At 44.4% G+C, this 22,435-nt stretch overlaps 1 protein-coding gene across 1 annotated transcript in view; it reads right to left on the reverse strand.

Moving 5' to 3' along the window:
* susd4 (sushi domain containing 4) overlaps positions 1 to 22,435 on the reverse strand; it is a 54,336-nt gene that overhangs the window by 18,342 nt on the left and 13,559 nt on the right. The window contains 4 exon segments of the mRNA XM_063040582.1: positions 1,363 to 1,507; positions 19,620 to 19,811; positions 20,763 to 20,951; positions 21,793 to 21,972. Coding sequence (XP_062896652.1) covers positions 1,363 to 1,507; positions 19,620 to 19,811; positions 20,763 to 20,951; positions 21,793 to 21,972 — 706 coding nt within the window.

A 22,435-nucleotide genomic window follows, 5' to 3' on the forward strand; every position in this document is an offset into this window, starting at 1 on the left:
CATTAAAATAGGTAATAACATTCTTCACTCAGAGGGTCGTGAGAGAATGGAATGAGCTGCCAGCACAAGTGCTGTTTGAGAGCTCAATTTCAAAATCTAAGAGAAATTTAGATAGGTACATGGATGGGAGAGATATGGAGGGCTATAATCTGGATGCAGGTCGATGGAACTAGGCAGTTTAAATGGTTTGGCATGGACTACTTGGGCTGAAGAGCCTAGCTCTGTGCTGTACTTTTCTATGACTTTTGACTCTAAAGATGGTTATCAAAAATTACAGGAGGATCTTGATCAGGTAGGTGTGTGGGCAGAAGAATGGCAAATGGACTTTAATTTGGATAAGGGTGAAGTGTTACATTTTGGGAAATCAGAGCAAGACAGGACTTCCCCAATGAACGGCAGAGTTCGAAGGAGTGATTTCAAACAGTGAGCAGGGGAGAACAGCTACACAGTTCATCTGAAAGTGAAGTCACAGGTAGACAGGGTGGTGAAGAGGGCATTTGGCACCCTGGCCTTCATCAGTAAGGGTACTCAGTACAGGAGTAGGGAAGTTACATCGCAGTTGTACAAGACATTGGTCAGACTGCACTTGGAGCATTGTGTTAAGTTTTGGTCACTCTGCTATGGTTAAAGTGGAAAGAGAGCAGAAGGATTTACAAAGATGTTGCATAGACATGGGACAGAGTTATAAGAGGTTGCACAGGCTAGGACTATATTACTTAAAGCATCCAAGACCTGGAGTGATCTTGTAGAGGTGTATAAAGTCAAGAATGGCATCGATAGGGACTCATACTTTTCTCAGGGTTGGGGAATCAAGAATTAGAGGGCATAGGTATATGGTAAGAGCGGAGAAATTAAAGTGGAACTTCATGGGCAACTTTTTATTTACAGAAGGTGGTCAGTATATGGAATGAGCTACCAGAGGAATTGGTTGAGGCAAGTGCATTAACAACATTTCAAAGACACCTGGACAGATGTATGGATAGGAAATGTTTAGAGGAATATGGGCCAAGTGCAGGCTAAATGGACTAGCTTAGATCAGAGTCTTGGTTGGTATGGACCATACGGGCTAAAGCACCTGATTCTATTCCATATGGCTCTTTGTATATGTGACTCATTGCTGATTTTATTTGATAATTGGAGCTGGCCAAAATAAAATAAAACTGTATTAATTTTCTTAACAATATGAGATATTTCTCTTTGATATCTACTTCACTTCTATCTCATACTGTGTGCACGCCTGGACTGGCCATAGAACGTGTGATGGCACTCACTGTCCAACCTATAGCTAACTTTACACATATGCCCCCAACAATCATAAATACCCCACACCAACCCCACAACCACCCAACTCCCCCTTCTTACTTGGACTGGCAGGGAGACTTCAGCTGGATCTGGAAGGCCTTGAGGAAGACGAGAAGAAGCAGGGCCAGGAGGACACTGATGGCGGTGAAGGCCACAACCTTCCAAGTGGACAGAATGGTGTCCTCTCTGTCTGCCCAGGCCTGACCTGTTCCAATGTGAGAGAGAGTGAGCAGTAACTGGTGAAGGGGGTGGGGGGAGTAGTTGCACCAGAAAGAGTTGCAGCGAGCCACTAGGAGACCAAGTCCACAGTCCCTACAATATCATTGTCAACCAACGTCACAGGGAGAACTGCACACCTCACCGATAGGAAGGTTCAGTCAAAGTATCACCCTCTGATACTGGATCCAACTCATCACTTTTCCCCTCACACCCCAACATCCACCACTCCCTAACCCGTCATTCTTTCCCTCACCCTCCAACACTCATCAACCCTCCACTCACACCCCAACCCTATCAACTCTCCCTCCATGGCCCAACTTGTCCACACCGACCAAGATGCCCACTTAACTAACCCCATTTTTCTGAATTTGGCTCATATCAGAGGCCTTCCTAAAGTCCACATTACACCATATTTATCACTCTGCCTTATCAATTTTCTTAGCCACCTCCTTGGAAACTCAATCAGATTTGTGAAACAGGGTATCTGTTGCACACAACCACATTGATTTATGATAATCAGTCTGTCCATTTTCAAGTGGATGCTCTCCTCAAAACCTTCCCTCTCCTTCAAACCCCATTCTCCTTCACCTGTTCACAAACTTCACCCCTCACTCTCTCCAACCTCCATCACTCCTTCCTCTCACTCCACAGCATCCATCGCTCTATAGCCCTTATTCTCCCTAATTCCCATTCTCCCTCTCTCTCATCCCTGACTCTCAGTTCTTTGCTCCATAACCACCAACAACCAACATGTTGGAAGCTCTGCCCAAGTCCTGCAATCTTGAGAATTTTGTAGGTCAGAATTCCAGTTGTGCTTCCTTAGGTTACTCTTGATCATCTTGTCTCTAACAGACAATTTTCCTGTTCTGGAGACCCTCATGAGGGGCAAACAGCAAAGAGATGTAACAGTAATATAAAAGGCAGATGAGCTTTGGGCATGGATCAACATGTGGAGTTATGATATTGTAACCATCAGTGAGATTTGGTTGCAGGAGGGGCAGGACTGGCAGCTCAGTGTTCCAGGGTTCCATTGTCTTAGATGTGATAGAGTGGGAGGGATTAAATGGGGAGGGCTGGCATTACTATTCAGGGAAATGTCATGGCATTAGACAAAGCTCATCTAGTGCAGCTTTATGGGTAGAACTGAGGAATAAGAAAGGTATGACCGCATTTATGGGATTATATAATAGACCATTCAACAGTCCACGTGATTTAGAGAGGCAAATTTGTAGAGGGATTGCAGACTGTTGCAAGAAACTTAAGATTGTGATAGTAGATGATTTTAACTTCCCACATATTGACTTGGGCTACCATAATGTAAAAGGGCTCGATGGGAAAAAGTTTGCCAAATGTGTTCAGGGAAGTTCCCTTAATTAGTACATAGAAGTCCCAACTAGATAGTGTTTGATACTAGAACTACTATTAGGGAATGAGATAGGACAGGTGACTGAAGTTTGAGTAGGGGAGCACTTTGCATCTAGTGATCATAATCCCATTAGTTTCAAGGTACTTGGAAGAGGATAGGTCATCCTTGAATTGAGATTCGAAATTGAAGAAAGGCTAATTTTGATGCTATCAGAAAGGATCTGGCATGTGTGGTTTGGGACAAGTTGTTTTCTGGTAAAGGTGTACTTGGTAAATGGGAGCCCTTCAAAAGAGAAATTTTGAGAGTACAAAGTTTATATGTTACTGTCAGAATTAAAGTCAAGGATAACAAGTTTAGGGAACCTTGTGTTTTGAGAGATCTTGTGACCTGGTTAAGAAAAGGAAGGAGGTGCATAACAGGCAGGAACAAATGAGATACTTGAGTATCAGAAATACAAGAGAACACTTAAGAAGGAAATCAGGAGGGCTAAAAGGTGGCATGAAGTTGCTCTAGCAGACAAGGTGAGGGAAAATCCCAAGGGCTTCTACAGATATATTAAGAGCAAAAGGATAAAAAGGGACAAAAATTGGTCCTCTGGCAGGTCAGAGTGGTAATCTATGCGTGCAGCCAAAAGAGATGGAGATCTTAAGTGGATTTTTTTGCATCTGTATTGACTCAGGTGCCAGAGTCTATAAATGTGAGGCAATGCAGCAGCAAAGTCATGGACCCTAAACAGATTACAGAGGAGGAGATGTTTGCTCTCTTGAGGCAAATTAGATTAGATAAATCCCCAGGGCCTGACAAGATGTGTTCTTGGACGCTGTGTGAGGCTAGTGCAGAAATTGCAGTGCCCTAGCAGTGATATTTCGCCAAGTATAAGATGCTGAAGGATTGGAGGATAGATAACATTGTTCATTGTTTGAGAAAGGCTCTAAGAAGAAGCCAGGAAATTATAGGTCAGTGAACATGACAGTAGTAGTGGGAAAGTTTTTGCAAGGTATTTTAATAGACCAGATATACGTATAGACAGGAACTGATTAGCGATAGTCAACATGGCTTTGTGCGTGGTAAGTCATATCTAACCAATCTTACAGAGTTTTGCAAGGAAGTTACCAGGAAAATTGATGAAAGCAAGTCAGTGGATGTTGTGTACATGGAACATTAGTCAAGAAGGTTCAGTTGCTTGATATTCAAGATGAGATAGTAAATTGGATTAGACAATGCCTTCGCAGGAGAAGTCAAACTGGTAGTAGATGGTTGCCTCCCTGACTGGAGACCTTTGACTAGTGGTTTGCTGCAGGGATTGGTACTGTTATTGTTTGTCATCTAAATCAGTGATCTGGATGATAATGTAGTAAAGTGGATCAGTAAATTTGCATATGGCACCAAGACTGGGGGCATAATGGACAGCGAGGAAGAGTATCAAAACTTGCAATGGGATCTAGACCAGCTGGGAAATTGAGCTGAAAAATACAGGTGGAATTTAATGCAGACAAGTGTGAGGTGTTGCACTTTGTGAGGACCAATCAGAGCAGGTGAGAGGTAGGGCACTGAGTAGTCCTGGAGAACAGGAGGATCTGGGAATACAGATCCATAATTCCTCAAAAGTTGCATGACAGGTAGATAGGGTTGTAAATAAAACTTTTGGCATTTTGGCCTTCATAAATCAACGTATTGAATACATGAGTTGGGATGGTATTGTGAAATTATATAGGACGTTGCTCAGGCCTAATTTGGAGATTGTGTCCAATTTTGATCACCTACCTACAGGAAAGATGTAAGTAAGAATGAAAGAGAAAATTTACAAGGATGTTGCCGACACTTGAGGACCTGAGTTATATGGAAAGGTTGAATAGGATAGGACCTTATTCCATAGAACATAGAAGATTGAAGAGGGATTTGATAGAGGTATACAAAATTATGAGGGGTATAGATAGAGTAAATGCAAGCAGGCTTTTTCCCCTGAGGATGGGTGGGACTACCAAAGGTCATGGCTTAAGCGTGAAAGGTGAAAGGTTTAAGGGGAACATGAGGAGGAACTTCTTGAGTCAGAAGGTAATGAGAGTGTGGAACAAGCTGCCATAATAGTGGTAGATACACGGTTGATTTCAACGTTTCAGAAAAATTTGGACTGGCACATGGATGGGAAGGGTATGGAGGGCTTTGGTCTGTGTGCAGGTCAATGGGACTAGACAGATTTATAGTTCCACATGGACTAGATGGACTGATGGGCCTAATTCTGTGCTGTAGTGTTCTATTAGGGTTCCATTATTAGGGAACTTCAACTCCTCCAACATTAACTGAGATTACCTTAGTGGACCTGGAATTTTTAAGGCCCATCATGAGTGTTTGTTAAGCCAGTACATGGATAGACCCACAAGGCATTAAGAAAGGTGGTATTGCAAACAATAAAAATTATCAAAATTACCAGGGGGTTCGTGATCATCTGGGTAAGTGGGCCAAGGAATGGCAAATGATGTCAATTGAGATAAGTGCGAAGTGTTGCACTTTGGGGAGTTAAACCAAGGTAGGACTTATACAATGAATGTTAGAACAGTTGTAGAACAGAGGGATTTAAGAATATAAGTACATAGTTTCCTAAAAGTGGGGAGTCACAGATAGACAGTGCTTGGCACATTGGACTTTATTCGTCAGGGCTTTAAGCACAGGTTTGCAAGATTATGTTGTACTCACAACACGCTGGAGGAACTCAGCAGGTCGGGCAGCATCCGTAGAAAAGATTGGTCGACGTTTCGGGCCGGAACCCTTCGTCAGGACTGTAGAGGGAAGGGGCAGAGGCCCTATAAAGAAGATGGGGGGAGGGTGGGAAGGAGAAGGCTGGTAGGTTCCAGGTGAAAAACCAGTAAGGGGAAAGATAAAGGGGTGGGGGAAGGGAGGCAGGGAGGTGATAGGCAGGAAAGGTGAAGAAAGAATAGGGGAAAACACAATGGGTAGTAGAAGGAGGCGGAACCAAGAGGGAGGTGGTAGGCAGCTGGGGGAGGGGGCAGAGTGACATAGGGATAGGGGAAGAGAGGGGGAGGGAATTACCGGAAGTTGGAGAATTCTATGTTCATACCAAGGGGCTGGAGACTACCTAGACGGTATATGAGGTGTTGCTCCTCCAACCTGAGTTTCCCCTTACTGGTTTTTCACCTGGAACCTACCAGCCTTCTCCTTCTCACCCTCCCCCCACCTTCTTTAAAGGGCCTCTGTCCCTTCCCCCTACAGTCCTGATGAAGGGTTCCGGCCCGAAACGTCAACCGAACTTTTCCACGGATGCTGCCCGACCTGCTGAGTTCCTCCAGTGTATTGTGAGTGTTGCTTTGACCCCAACATTTGCAGATTATTTTGTGTTTAAGATTATGTTGTAATTATACAAAACATTGGAGAGATTGCACTTGGAATAATGCATTCAGTTTTGGTCATCCTGTTAGAGGAAATGCATCCTTAAATTGGAGAGAGTACAAGAAGATTTATGGGAATGTTGTCAGGACTTGAGGGCTGAGGTTACAGGGAGAGCTTGGGTAGGCTAGGACTTCATTCATTGGAGTGTATGAGACCGAGGGGTGACCTTATAGAGGAGTATAAAATCATGAAGGCATAAATAGGATGAATGCATAGAGTCTTTTTCCTAGGGAAATGGAATCAAAAACTAGAGGTAAGGTGAGAAGAGAAGGATTTAATAGGGATCAGAGAGGCAACTTGTTCATGCAGAAAATGTTAGGTAACTGGAATGAGCTACTTGAGGAAGTGGTTGAGGCAGGTGTAATAACAACATTGAAAAGACACTAGGGCACATACAGAGTAGGAAAGGTTTAGAGCATTAATGCAGGGAAATCAGACTGGCTTAGATTGGAATTTTGGTCAGCAAAACCAAAGGCTGAAGGAGCAATGCCTCTAGAAGAGTCTTCAGGAATTTTAGAAACGCAAACATGAGGAAATCTGCAGATGCTGGAATTTCAAGCCCCCATCCCTCCCCACCGATCTCCCTCCCGGTACTTATCCTTGTAAGCGGAACAAGTGCTACACATGCCCTTACACTTCCTCCCTCACTACCATTCAGGGCCTCAGACAGTCCTTCCAGGTGAGGCGACACTTCACCTGTGAGTCGGCTGGGGTGATATACTGCATCCGGTGATCCCAATGCGGCCTTCTATTTACTGGCGAGACCTGACGCAGATTGGGAGGTCATTTCACTGGATACCTACGCTCTGTCCGCCAGAGAAAGCAGGATCTCCCTGTGGCCACATATTTTAATTCCACATCCCATTCCCATTCTGATATGTCTATCCACGGCCTCCTCTACTGCCAAGATGAAGCCACACTCAGGTTGGAGGAACAACACCTTATATTCCGTCTGGGTAGCCTCCAAACAGATGGCATGAACATTGACTTCTATAGCTTCTGTTAATGCCCCACCTCCCCCTCGTACCCTATCTGTTATTTATTTATATACACACATTCTTTTTCTCTCTCTCCTTTTTCTCCCTCTGTCCCTCTCACTATACTCCTTGCCCATCCTCTGGACTTCACCCCTCCCCCTTTCTTTCTCCCTGGGCCTCCTGTCCCATGATCCTCTCATATCCCTTTTGCCAATCACCTGTCCAGCTCTTGGCTCCATCCCTCCCCCTCCTGTCTTCTCCTATCATTTCGGATCTTCCCCTCCCCCTCTCAAATCTCTTACTAGCTCTTCTTTCAGTTAGTCCTGACGAATGGTCTCGGTCCGAAATGTTGACTGTACCTCTTCTAAGAGATGCTGCCTGGCCTGCTGCATTCACCAGCAACTTTGATGTGTGTTTCAGGAATTTTCTCAGGTAAGAGATTGGAATGTCAGTGGAATAACACACCATAACTCTATTAGCTGCAAAGGCAGAAAGAATTGAGGGTGGGCACTGAGTTGCGCATCGCCGATGTCAGTATAGATGGAAGTAAACTGGAAGTACCCATTTGCAGGGAAGTGGATGACATTCAAAAGTGATAAATGTTAGAGTAATTTGGGGGTTTAGTATACTTACATTTAGCAAACGACTTCTCAGCCAACAATCTTCAAATCTGAATGTAAATTGTGGATTGAGGGAGGTGCGAGTGACTGAGAAGTGATAATGGCAGTAATTCAAAGAGTCGATGCGACAGCCATGGATTATGCAGAATTTAAATACAGAGCGTACGAGGAGTATTCAGGGTTGGATAATCCAGGGAGGGACGACCCAGGAAATGAGTGAGCAGCCATCAGTGTGAAGAACACAGCAGAGGAACAAGAGGCAATTGAAATTGCAAGTGTGCAAGAAGAAACAACTGAAGCCAGTTTAGTAAAATTATGTGAAGAGCTGGAGATAGAAGAGAAGGAGAGAGGACTGCCCCTGTCTGCAAATGGAGTAGCAGTATTTTTGTGCTGTTCTTAGTTTTCTTTCTTTCCCCCTAGTTTAAACTTTGAATTTAAAATTTTTACTTGCTGATTCCTGAGGGGGAACAATATATCTATGTCTACAAGAAGTGGGAAGAATTTACCTGAACCTAGTGATAAAGGTAATGGGAAAGGAAAGGTGCAAAAGGAAAGATCTGATGAAATGCCATCATGGGCTGAAGATATTGTTTGGACACTGAATTCAATTAAGGATCAGAATGGGTCAATTAAAGACCAACTGGAAAAGAATAGTAATGAAATGAAGTCATTTCTGGGAAAACTTAAAGACCTGGAAACTCAAGTTATTTCACATGAAGAAGAATTGGAGATAACTAAGCAAAAGTTGTCTGAAGCTACAACTTGTTTGGAAAGATATCAAAATAAGATTATAGACCTGGAAACTAGGTCTCGACGAAAGAATATACGAATTGTTGGGCTGCAGGAAGGAGCTGAAGATGGAGATTTAACTGCTTTGGTAAGCTTTTCCACACTTTATTTCCTACCATTCTATCAAAGCCGCCTGCTATAGAAAGGGCACACAGGGCGTTTATCTCGAAATTGAAGGATTCTAGTAAACCAAGATCTGTTCTGGTTTGCTTTCCTCACTTTAAAATTAAAGATCAAATAATGCGACACACAAGAAAACAGAGAGTTTTTAGATTTATGGAATCTGAGCTCCACTTTTACGAAGATAATCCAAGAGAGATAATGGAACAAAGATCAAAATTTGCCCTGGTAATGAAACAAGCATATGATAAAAAAACTTTTTCTGTCTTTGAGGTACCTGACAAGAATTGAAGTTTTTCCGGCTAATTCTCCTCCTCGTACTTTTTTTGATCCAAAAGCTGCACTGGACTTTGTTCAGGCTATACCCGCCGCTGTTGAATGATCTATCTGAAAGGCTGTTTGGTTATCTGTATATTATTTGCATTTTGGAAAGAAGATTTATGAAGGTTATCTGTATATTTCATTGAGAGACTATTTAAGGAAGACAAGGAGAGTTGTTCATTATTGCATATTGTTGGTTTTCCTTTGGAAAGATTTATGACTTAAATATCTGTCTAAATGATCTCTGAACATTCTACGACTGAAAGAAGATAAGGGGATTTGTTCCTTTAATTTAATACTTGGTTTGTTTCTTTCTTTTTAATCAGCTAATTGGTAGTTTTTTCCTACTAATAGGGCTTTTTATATATTTTTCTGTTTTATTATAACAATTTATAATTGAATTTAAAGCTTTTTTAGGGAATTAATATTAAACTTAAAGATGGCGCTGGTTTTTCTCTCTAACAGATAACATTATTTTGGTTCTTTCTTGTTTATTAGTCAATGGAATGTATATACCTTTTTTTTGCTGAGACTTTATTGTTTTTTTCACAAGGTCCCTCTACTTTTTTACTAACTGGGGGGGGGGGGAGGGAAAGAAAACACAGACAGAGCAGTCAGTAGCTTTGAATTCTGTTGTAGATCGCTTGCCTTTTTTGGGCTTCCGGGTGTGGGTGGGTGGGTTTAGAGTTAGGAGTTTTTTCCCCATTGGGTGGTTCCGGAGCATACATGTTTTTTATCTGGTCGTATTCTTCATCACCGCTATTTTTGATCATACCGTATTGGTATGTGCTCTGTGCATGTATAAAGTAGAATAAAACTATAGTATGGTATTTAAATGGATTAATATAATAAGTTGGAATGTACATGGTTGGAATCATCCTATTAAATGAAAAACGACTTAAAATTATTAACCGATTCCAACCTGATATAATTTTTGCTCAAGAGACACATATCAGGGCGGGAGATCAAAATAGATTTTTTTAGATGGTGGAATGGTTTGCAATTCCACTCTACTTCTCAGAGTAAAACAAAAGGTGTGTCTATTTTTATTAAACCTAATATATTTATTCAAGAGGATATTGAATCAGATTCTAATGGTAAATTTTTAATTGTTAAAGGAACAATCTGTAACAGAAAAGTTGTTTTGGTTCATTTGTATGGTCCTAACTTAGATGATCCTTTTTTTAAAAAGTTATTTGCTTTACTGCCTGATTTAAATGAATATATGCTGATAATGGGTGGGGATTTTAATTGCTGCTTAAATCCTATGATTGATAAGAGCTTAACCAATCAGCGACTTCCAAATCGATCCGTATCATTTATTAATTCCTTTGCTAGGAGGGCCATTTTGTTGAAGTGGAAGGATACATCAGCTCCCACTTTGTCACAATGGTTCTCTCAAGTGATGCTGTGTCTTGGTTTGGAGAAAATTAGAAGTCGAATCTTTGAACCTTTATTTGATTTTGAGAAAAGATGGGGCTCATTTGCTCGTTATTATCATTTGAGTTAATTGATATAATTTTTCCACGATCTAATTGTAAATTTTTTAGTATATTTTCTTTTCTTGCTGGCGGTTTGATGTTTTTAGAAGCTTTGTGTATGATGCATGGCTCTGGGGTTGTACACCTAATGGGTTTTTTTTTCTCACTTTTCTGTTTAGTAGGTTTTTTTGTTATCACAAAATTTTTTTTCAATCTTTAAGATAATGTCTTTTTTGAGACATTGTAAGTGTTGTTACTTCAACGTACTCACGTTATTTTTCCTGTATAATAACAATAAAAAGATGTGAAAAGAAAGAAAGAGAGGGAGAAATGGAGGAGAAAGGGAGCAAAGGAGGGACCAGATGGGAGCTGGACACACAGAGAGGAAGGAGTCGTGGTGGCACCACCATACTTTAGGCAGATACTACTGCAGTTATACCATGGGATGATGCATCACAGAAGACACAGCATGACCACAATCCTTCGGCAGGACTGGTGGTGGCCAGGGTTAGATGGGGATTCTGCCACTGTGTATCATTTGTGTCCAGCATAACCCTGATAAGGGCATAAGGCTACAGCTGGCAAACCAGCCATGGCCAAGGGGACCCAAGGAAAACATCCAGATGGATTTCACCTGTCAAAAAGCAGGGGAAAAGCTACTGTCTAGCAATCATAGAGCCTTCACCAGCGGGTAGAGGCTTTCTCAACAAGGGACTGCACTGTCAACACCACTGCATAGATTCGAGTTCAGGAAATCCTCCCAAGGTGGGTGTCCCCAGTCCAGGTGGACTTGGATCAGGAGCACATTTCACAGGGAAAATGATGAAGGAAATGTGCTGACTGCTAGGGATTCAACAATGCTTCCACAAACCCTACCACGCTCAGAGTTCAGGAATGGTAGAAGGGATGAACCCAACAATCAAGAATGCCTAAGCCAAAGCTATAGCTGAGCCGGGAAAGATGAGGGTTGATGCATTACCGGGAATCCTGATGAGATTGCAAGCAATATGACTCCTTTATGGGGTGTTTAAAGGTTGCAGTGAACCCCTGGGGCCTACAGGGATAGAATGACACAGTATGTGAAAGACCTTTGAGGCCATCTTAGAGTTGAAGGACCGAGAAAAGCAGCAGCACATTGCTGATTGGAGAGAGTTGGATGGAAAGGAGGCAGTCAGGTGACCAAGACATGGCGAGGGTGCTGCCTGAAAGGGCACGGTTTACTCCCAGATGGATAGGGCCACAAATGGTACCATTAACAAGTGACACTTGTGTCTGTGTGCAGACTCGGCAGTGGAAATGCTTGATTCAGGTTAAACCGTAATTCTCACCAACTTGTTGCTCACACAGACACAGCAGGGGGATCAGTGTACCCAGTAGCCATGTAATTACAGAGAACTTAAGAGATGAACACAGCTGGCCACACCAGACCTGACCACAGTTGATGGAAACACACCCACAGCAACACAAAGGCAGAAGACATCAAGAGCATGACAGAAACCCATGAATAGCATGCTAAAGTTTGATGGTAATGGTACTCCCTAATGAAGGCTGGTTGATGAAGGTAGATGATTAGTTGAATAGCATAGAATAGAAAATATATTGGGGAAAATAGATGGGGAGGGATTTGAGTTAAAGCAGGAATAGCAGGTTCCACAACTTCGATAGCATGGCTGAAATAGATTACACATGGCATCTGAAGCCAGTCACCCTCAGTCTGGATAGTGATGAACGCAAATGAGCTAGCCCTCAGCAGCTAGGCCAGCGATCGATTGGACAGTTCAGAAGAGGTGCTACCAGGGAGAGGTCCTTGCAGTCATTCAAATAGAGACCACACCAACCCCTTCCTGTACATCGATGAGGAGGCCTGTGAGCCTGATGCACTTACCTTGCTGGTGCCCCTGGAAAGACAGAGCTTTAGCTACCGGAGAAAGAACAGATGAAGATGAGATAGGTGATTAAGCGGCAATCGGCCAGCAGGAGAAAAGCCGCATTTCTAAAGCAACACACACACAAAATGCTGGAGGAACTCAACAGGCCAGGCAGCATCTAGGCAAAAAGCACAGTCTATGTTTCGAGCCAAACCCCTTTAGAGGGACTGGAAAAAAACAAGTGTGGAGTAGTTTTGAAAGGTGGGGGGAGGGGAGAGAGAAACACCAGGTGATATGTGAAACTTGAGGGTGAGGAACGAAGCAAAGAGATAGGAAGCTGATTGGTGAAAGAGTCAGAAGGCCATGGAAGAATGAATAAAAGGGAAGAGGAAGAGCACCAGAGGGAGGCAATGGGCAGGCAAGGAGATAACATGAGAGGGGGGAAAGGGGATGGGAAATGGTGAAGAGGGGCATTACTGGAAGTTTGAGAAATCGATGTTCATGCCATCAGGTAAGAAGCTACTCAAACGGAATATAAGGCAATGTTCCTCCAACCTAATTGTGGCCTTATCACAACAGTGGAGGAGGCCATAGATGGACATATCGGAATGGGAAGTGGAATTAAAATGGGTGGCTTACTTGTTCTAGCAGGAGGAGTGTAGATGCTTGGTAAAGCGGTCTTACCGATATACAGGAGGCCACACTGGGAGCACCGAACACAATACATGACCCCAACAGACTCACAGGTGAAGTGTCGCCTCACCTGGAAAGACTGTTTGGGGCTCTGAATGCTAGAGTGGGAGGTGGTGTCGAGGCAGGTGTCGCTCTTGTTCTGCTTGCAAGGATAAGTGCCAGGAGGGAGATTGGTGAAGAAGGATGAATGGACAAGGGAGTTGTGTAGGGAGCGATCCCTGCAGAAAGCAGAAAGTGGGGGGAGGGAAAGATGTGTTTGGTGGTGGGATCCAGTTGAAGGTGGTGAGGTACACACCATCCACCAGAAAAAGAAGAATCTCCCAGTGGCCACCCATTTTAATTCCACTTCCCATTCCCATATGTCCATCCATGGCCTCCTCCACTGTCAGGATAAGGCCACAATTAGGTTACAGGAACAACATCTTATATTCCGTTTCAATAGACAATAGGTGCAGGAGTAGGCCATTCGGCCCTTCGAGCCAGCACCTCCATTCATTGTGATCATGGCTAATCATCCACAATCAATACCCTGTTCCTGCCTTCTCCCCATATCCCTTCACTCCGCTATCATTAAGAGCTGTATCTAACTCTTTCTTGAAAGCATCCAGAGAACTGGCCTCCACTGCCTTCTGAGGCAGAGCATTCCACAGATCCACAACTCTCTGGGTGAAAAAGTTTTTCCTCAACTCCGTTCTAAATGGCGTACCCCTTATTCTCAATTTGTCGCGTCTGGTTCTGGACTCCACCAACATCGGGAACATGTTTCCTGCCTCTAGTCTGTCCAATCCTTTAATAATGTTATATGTTTCAATCAGATCCCCTCTCATCCTTCTAAATTCCAGTGTATACAAGCCCAGTCACTCCAATCTTTCAACATATGACAGTCCTGCCATCCCGGGAATTAGCCTTGTGAACCTCTGCTGCACTCCCTCAATAGCAAGAATGTCCTTCCTCAAATATGGAGACAAAAACTGTACACAATACTCCAGGTGTGGTCTCACCAGGGCCCTGTACGACTGTAGAAGGACCTCTTTGCTCCTATACTCCAGGGGTCCCCAACCTTTTTTGCACCGCGGTCCGACCGACCGGCGGGGGGGGGGTGTTCAAGTAGGTTAAACTCACCTCAACATGTCTTTTACAGTTAGGGTTGCCAACTTTCTCACTCCCTAATAAGGGACAAAAGTAGCAGTCAAATCCCGGGACACTTGTGTTTACCCCAGGAAAGACTACCATGACCATGAAGCCTTGCGCAGGCACCTGTGTGCGCATGTGTGACGTGTGCATGCGCGTACATGCCGAATTTTCTCCCCACAAATCGGTTTTGCCTTCATCTTCCCGACTATACTGTACATACATTATTTCTACTTTATATAGGCTGTGTATTTATCATATCATCCCTGCTTTTACTATATGTCAGTGTTATTTTCTTCCTTCAGTTAGTCCTGACAAAGGGTCTCGGCCTGAAACATCGACTGTACCTCTTCCTAGAGATGCTGCCTGGTCTGCTGCATTCACCAGCAACTTTGATGTGTGTTGCTTATTTTTGGTTTTATGTGTTATTTGGTATGATTTGTCAGGTTATTTTTTGGGTCTGGGAACACTCAAAAATTTTTTCCATATAAATTAATGGTAATTGCTACTTCACTTCACGCCATTTCGGCACGAAAGGTTTCATAGGAACGCTCCACCTTAGCGGGGGAAATACGGGACAAACCAATTTAGCCCGGTATACGGGATGCCCTGGCAAATACGGGACAGTTGGCAACTCTATGTTCAAGTTCAACAGTGAGTGACAGGGAATGAGGAAAGGTGCAGCTGACTCATATCATTTCCTCATGGCCCGGTAGCACATGCTTTGCGGCCTGGTACCGGTCCGTAGCCCGGTGGTTGGGGACCGCTGCTATACTCAACTCCCCTTGTTATGAAGGCCAACATGCCATTAGCTTTCTTCACTGCCTGCTGTACCTGCATGCTTACTTTCAGTGACTGATGAACAAGGACACCTAGATCTCGTTGTACTTCCCCTTTTCCTAATTTGACACCATTCCGATAGTAATCTGCCTTCCTGTTCTTGCCACCAAAGTGGATAACCTCTCATTTATCCACATTGAACTGCATCTGTCATGCATCTGCCCACTCACCCAACCTGTCCAAGTCATCCTGCATTATCTCAACATCCTCCACACATTTCACACTGCCACCCAGCTTTGTGTCATCTGCAAATTTGCTAATGTTACTTTTAATCCCTTCATCTAAAATCATTAATGTATATTGTAAATAGCTGCGGTCCCAGCACCGAGCCTTGCAGTACCCCACTAGTCACTGCCTGCCATTCTGAAAGGGACCCGTTAATCCCTACTCTTTGTTTCCTGTCTGCCAACCAATTTTCTATCCATATCAGTACCCTACCCCCAATAGCATGTGCTCTAATTTTGCCCACTAATCTCCTATGTGGGACCTTATCAAAGGCTTTCTGAAAGTCCAGGTACACTACTGGCTTTCCCTTGTCCATTTTCATAGTTACATCCTCAAAAAATTCCAGAAGATTAGTCAAGCATAATTTCCCCTTCGTAAATCCATGCTGACTTGGACCGATCCTGTTACTGCTATCCAAATGTGCCGCGATTTCATCCTTTATAATTGACTCCAGCATCTTCCCCACCACTGATGTCAGGCTAACTGGTCTATAATTCCCTGTTTCCTCTCTCCCTCCTTTCTTAAAAAGTGGGATAACATTAGCTACCCTCCAGTCCTCAGGAACCGATCCTGAATCTACAGAACATTGGAAAGTAATTACCAATGCATCCATGATTTCTAGAGCCACCTCCTTAAGTACCCTGTGCAGACCATCAGGCCCTGGGGATTTATCAGCCTTCATAGAAACAGAGAGACATAGAAAATAGGTGCAGGTGTAGGCCATTCAGCCCTTTGAGGCTGCACCGCCATTCAGTATGATCATGGCTGATCATCCAACTCAGAACTCTGTACCAGCCTTCCCCCCATACCCCCGATCCCTTTAGCCACAAGGGCCATATCTAACTCCCTCAATCAGTCCCATCAGTCTATCCAACACCATTTTCTGCCTAATGTGAATCTCCTTCAGTTCCTCCGTTACCCTAGGTCCTCCGGCCACTATTATATCTGGGAGATTATTTGTGTCTTCCCTAGTGAAGACAGATCCAAAGTACCTGTTTGACTCGTCTGTCATTTCCTTGTACCCTATAATAAATTCACCCGTTTCTGACTTCAAGGGCCCAACTTTGGTCTTAACTAATTTTTTCCTCTTCACATACCTAAAGAAGCTTTTACTATCCTCCTTTATATTCTTGGCTAGCTTGCCTTCGTATCTCATCTTTTCTCCCTGTATTGCCTTTTTAGTTATCCTCTGTTGCTCTTTAAAAGTATCCCAATCCTCTGGCTTCCCGCTCATCTTTGCTATGTTATACTTCTTCTCTTTTATTTTTATACTGTCCTTGACTTCCCTTGTCAGCCACGGTCACCCCTTACTCTCCTTAGAATCTTTCTTCCTCTTTGGAATGAACTGATCCTGCACCTTCTGTATTATTCCCAGAAATACCTGCCATTGTTGTTCCACTGTCATCCCTGCTAGGGTATCTTTCCAGACAACTTTGGCCAGCTCCTCTCTCATGGCTCCACAGTCCCCTTTGTTCAACTGCAATACTAACACTTTTGATTTTCCCTTCTCCCTCTCAAATTGTAGACTAAAACATATTATGGTCACTACCTCCTAATGGCTCCTTTACCTCGAGGCATGAGGTTTCGATGGCATGAACATTAATTTCTCAAACTTCTAGTAATGCCACCCTTTCACCATTTCCCATCCCCTTCTCCTCCTCTCATGTTATCTCCTTGCCCACCCATCGCTTCCCTCGAGTGCTCCTCTTCCCCACACCCCCTACTTTTTTATTTCTTCCATGGCCTTCTGCAATGAAGCTCTTTGCTTCAGCCCTCCCCCTCCAAGTTTCATCTTGCCTGGTGTTTCTCTCTCCCCTCCCACCACTTTTCAAACCTACTCCTCAGCTTTTTCTCTCCAGTCCTGCCAAAGAGTCTCGGCCTGAAACGTTAACTCTGCTTTTTTCCATAGATGATGCCTGGCCTGCAGAGTTCCTTCAGCATTTTGTGTTTGTTGCTCAGATTTCCAGCATCTGCAGATTTTCTCTTGTTCCCATTTCTAAAGACTGTTGTTCAACTTTCTGGAACAATCTATCTGCTTAGCATTTTGCAGGTAGCAATTAGGGATGATAAGGTAGATGTAGATGCACATAAAATAATTGGGAGGGGGAATTCCAAGGCAGGACATTTTTGTTGCCCTATTTGAGTAGATCCTCCTTAAGGCTGGCCTTTCCTGGTAGAAATTAATTTTTGTCCAGGAGGGCCAAGAGGAGGGACTGTTAGAGCGATTTTTGGATTTGGCTCATTTACATTTAGCAAATTACTTCTCAGCCACCGATCTTCAAATCTGAATGTAAGTTGCAGATTTAACTTAAAATGAACAATAGGTTCCTAAAAGCCATGAATTACAGGGCAGACAATGCTGATTAAAATTTATTTCAGTGTCTGCGGCATGAGTGTGTGAAGTTTGCGTGTAGTTTCAAAGAAAGCATTGTAATATGGAATTGTCCTTTGATGTTTAGCACATAAAATGTGTGTAGTCCTGGACACAGGCAGATCTTTCAACCGAAAGTATCTCCATATGATGCCTATTGTATCTTGTCAAATAAGGAAGCTGCTTCATAGCTGCCAGTAGTTTTCTGTGGTGACTTCATTCATGCAACAACAATGAAGGCAGGGGATTAGGGCCAACTCATTTTCATAAGAGTGAAGGGTAGGGATAGCAATCCAAAGAACCCTGAATGTTCTGGGAGAACAAGTACTGAAGAAAGAAAAATGCAAACATTCAGGGAGCTCTAAACAGGAAAGGCTATTCAGGATTTATAAAGAGTAGGGAGATACACTGAACAGAACAGAGTAAAGGAGGCATGAAATGTTACTGATTAAGGAAAACTGCAGTGCACCTTATGTTTATTAAGGGCAAGAGGGTAACCAAAGAAAGTGAGTAGCACACCTTAGGGATCAAAAGGGATCCAAAGGACCGATATGAGGTCTTAAATGAATACTTCTTGTCTGTGGTCACTGAGTCTCTCATTGTAATTGGAGAGGTAGGATGGGGGCAAGTGAACTCTATAAAATATTATCATTAAAACTGGGGAGATACAAGGTGTTGCAGTAGACTTTGAAGTGAATAAATTCTCAGGGCCTGATGAGGTGTATCCTAGGCTACTATAGCAGGCAAGACTGGAGATTGATGTAGGCCTGAGAGCTTTTTGACTCTTCCCTAGCCACAGGTGAGGTGCCGGCGGATTGCAATTATGGTACCTCTTGAATAAAGAGAAGCAGCATGGATAAGCTAGATAATTGCAATCCAGTAAGTCAAATGTCAGTGGTAGAAATCCTTGGAAAAATTCAGAGGGATAGAATTAATGTGCACCTGGAGAGCAACTGGTGGAACATCCTAAATGCCCAATCTGGTTACAATTTTCAAATGTGGGTAGTGGCATCTACAGGCAAAACCAACACCAAAGGTTTGAAATCACTGGATCCAAGGTAAAGTGAAATCAAAGTTGGTTCAGAAACAGGAGGCAGAGGGTGCAGGGTTGTTATGATTGGAAGTGGGTGATCAATGATGTACTACAGGATATCTGTCATAGACATTAATGGCTTGGATAATGTAGGAGCACCTAGATGGGTGACTGAATTGCCAAGGTATAGAAGGCTACAGGCAAGTGCTGGTAAATGGGATTGGTATAGTGGTACTTGAGGGGCATCAAAAACATGGTGGGCTGAAGGGCCTATTTTGATGCTCTCCAGACAGTTCTCTCTCAACTCTGCCCACTGCCTCAGGAAAGCAGGCAACATAATCAAGGGCACCACCCACCCCACTTATTTTCACTTCTCCCTCTCCCATTGGGAAGGAGAACCAGAAGCTCGAGAATATGTATCACAAGACTCAAGGGCAACGTTATCCTGCTGTTAATCAAGTTCTTGAACAGATCTCTCATATGCTCAGTGATAAACTCCTGATCTCCCAATCTACCTTGATTTGGCCTCTACTCCTTACAGTCTAACTGCACTCCACTTTCTCTGTAACTGTAATACTTTATTCTGCAATCTGTCTATGTTTCCCCTTGTACCACCTGGATGTACTGGTATGATGAAATGATCTGTATGGACAAAGTTGTCACTGTACCTCAGTACACATCAGAATAATGAACCAATTATTGAGAGCTGAAGCACAAAACACTACCTCCCTGGCCCAGGGCAAGTGCTGTCTTGTACTCAACCCCTTCCCTCAGCTCCCCCTGTGCAAACAGTTCTTAACACCACCTCCCCCGCCTCCCCACACCTCTACTGCCCCTCCACCTGAATCTCACCCTCACCGATTGTCTGGCAGAAGACCTGGCTGGCAGGGAACCAGTCTCCATGCTGACAGGTGACGTACTTGTAGTCGGTAGTGAGCGAGTATCCAGGGTCACAGTAGAACTCCAGCACGGTGCCATGGATGTACCGGTCACAGGGATAAGGGTGGCACAGGTAGTCTCCATGGGCTGGGATTGGGGGCAGAGGGCAAGCTGCAGACAAACACATAGGGCAAGTGAGACTGGCCCCTCAACTGGGATGAGACAGGATAGGATGGGCCCAGATTAATGGGATGGGCTACGGTTTTGCAGTATGGGACAAGACAGAACTAAATGCCCCTTGTTCCATTGTAAACACATTGTCCCAAACCTCCCGTCATAAGTCAATCACAGTGCCCCAGTGATCTCCCACCCATCTCCTCCACAGCACCATTTACCTCCCCCTCCCCCACCACCCCAACACAATCACAGCTAATACTCACACAACCCTACCAACTCCACCACTCATAGACCCTACCTCTCCCACAATCACAGCCAACACTCACCCACTTCCCCCTCCCCAGTCATACCCACCTCCCCCTTTCCCACAGACCTACCCACCACCTCCTCCCTTAGTCATACCCCGACTCAGCTCTACCATAGCCCTCCTCCCAGTCACACCCCGACTCTCCTCAACAGTCACACCCACCTGATCCACAGCTTCTCCCACTACCCCTCCCCCAGAGTCGCACTTACTGTGCCAAAAGATTCAAGCACTACCCTATCTGCCATAGTCTCACCCACAGATTCACTCACTGCCCTCCACAGTCACACCCACTTCTGCCAAAGACTCACCCACTATCATATCCCCCTATAGTCATATACACTGGCCCCAAAGATTCATCCACTGCTCTCCTCCCCCATAATCATACCGTCAAAACCTTCCCCCACAGTCATACCCACCTTCCCCACGGACTCACCACCTCGCCATAACCCACAATCCCACCCACAGTCCAATCCACATACTCCTTCCCTATGGTCCCAATTACCTTCCCCTCCCATCTCCTTCTTCCCCACAGTCCCACCCATCTCTGGGTGCTGGAGTGCTCAGTACAGGCAGGAAGACTCTACAGATCACTCCACAGAATGGACCCACCCCACAACCAGAAGCTTGGAGCACCCTACCTTCAACATCCAGGCAGCTGGGGGGGCCATCCGACCACAGCAGGTTGTAGGTACACTCTAGGAACTCTGAGCCCGATAGTTTGTATCCTGGGAAACACTGATACCGCAAGACAGAGCCCACTGGGAAGGTAGTCAGGGAGTCCGAGACATTAATGTAACTGTGGGGGAACACTCGGGGACGCAGGCACCCTGTGCAGGGTCAGGGAGAGGAACAGAGAGGGATGAGACAGAAATGGTGGGGGAGAGACTCCCATCCCATTCCCACTCCCACATATACACCTGGAATATTGAATCTCTGCCTCCACCAAACCCTCAGGCAGCAAGTTCCAAACCCACCCACCCTCTACCTGAAACAATTCCCCCAAAGATCCACTCTATACGACCTGCAGCTCCACCTCGTCTTGTCTCTGACACCTCCAGCTTGGGAAAAAGATTCTTACTCTCTCTCCTTCATTATTTTGTTTACCTCTGTCAGGTTCCCCCTCAGCCTCTTCTGTTCCAAAGACAATAAACCTGGTCTCTTCTCATAAATGAAACAATCCATCCTGTTCACAGAGTCATACATCATGGAAACAGACCTTTCCACCCCTCAGCCAAGCCAACAAAAAATCCCATCTGAGCTAGTCCATTTGTCTACATTTAGCCAATATCCCTCTAAACTTCTCCCATCCACGTACCTGCCCAAATGTTGTTAATGTACCTACCTCAATCTGTGCCTCTGGCAGCCCATCACACTGATCATCCACTGGGTAAAAAGTTGCCCCTCAGGTTTCCTATTAAACCCTTCCCTCTTATCCCAAACCAAGGCCCTCTAGTTCTTAATTCCCCATCCCTGAGAAAAAGACTGTGCATTTGCAAAGGTAAATCTCCTCTGCACCATCCTTCCAACATTACCCCATCTGTGGCCTGACTAGTGTTTTATAAAGTTGTAGCATGATATCCCATCCCTTACAGACCATGTAAGATACGTGCTGGTAACCATCAATGCAGAAACCAGAAACTGTGTTTCATTACCTGAAGGCATACAGACCTTGGCAGCTGGGCAGATTATCCCACATCCCATCTTCCAGGCACACTGCTACCATGATGTCCATGTCAGGATAGCGAATCTGGAAGCCCTGGTGGCAGCTAATGATCAGACGGTCACCAGGACGGTAGGTGATGTTGTACATATCAGCATCCTCAATATATGGCAGGGGGCACGTGGTCCCTTGGAGTGAAGAGGCAGAAGATAAGGAGAGACATCCATTATATGACGAGCCTTACCCAGTCTTCCCTCTGCTCTCCCACTGGGCTAGAACTGGGACCTAATCACACCCTCAGCTAGTCACATAGGCATGGCCAGGGAAGGACACTATGTCGGGGACTGTGGTTGATCAGAGTTATGGAGTCATCAGTGGCCGTGAGGATCAGGAAAGGAGAGGCCCAGTGGCACAGTATATAATACAGATGCCTCAGAGATTCTGCAATTCAGGTTCAATTCTGATGTCCATGCTGTCTATGTGAAGTTCACACTTCCTCTCTATAACCATGTGGGCTTACTTCCATAATTTTTCTCCTCTCACCTTTTCTTTTTCCACTCCCCATTCTGGTACCTTCTCACCTGCTCATTACTTCTCTCTGGTTTCCCTCCTCCTTCTCTTTCTTCTATGATTCGCCATCCTCTCCTACTA

Source organism: Mobula hypostoma, chromosome 2 (genome assembly GCF_963921235.1).
Source record: "Mobula hypostoma chromosome 2, sMobHyp1.1, whole genome shotgun sequence".
Lineage (NCBI taxonomy): Eukaryota > Metazoa > Chordata > Chondrichthyes > Myliobatiformes > Myliobatidae > Mobula > Mobula hypostoma.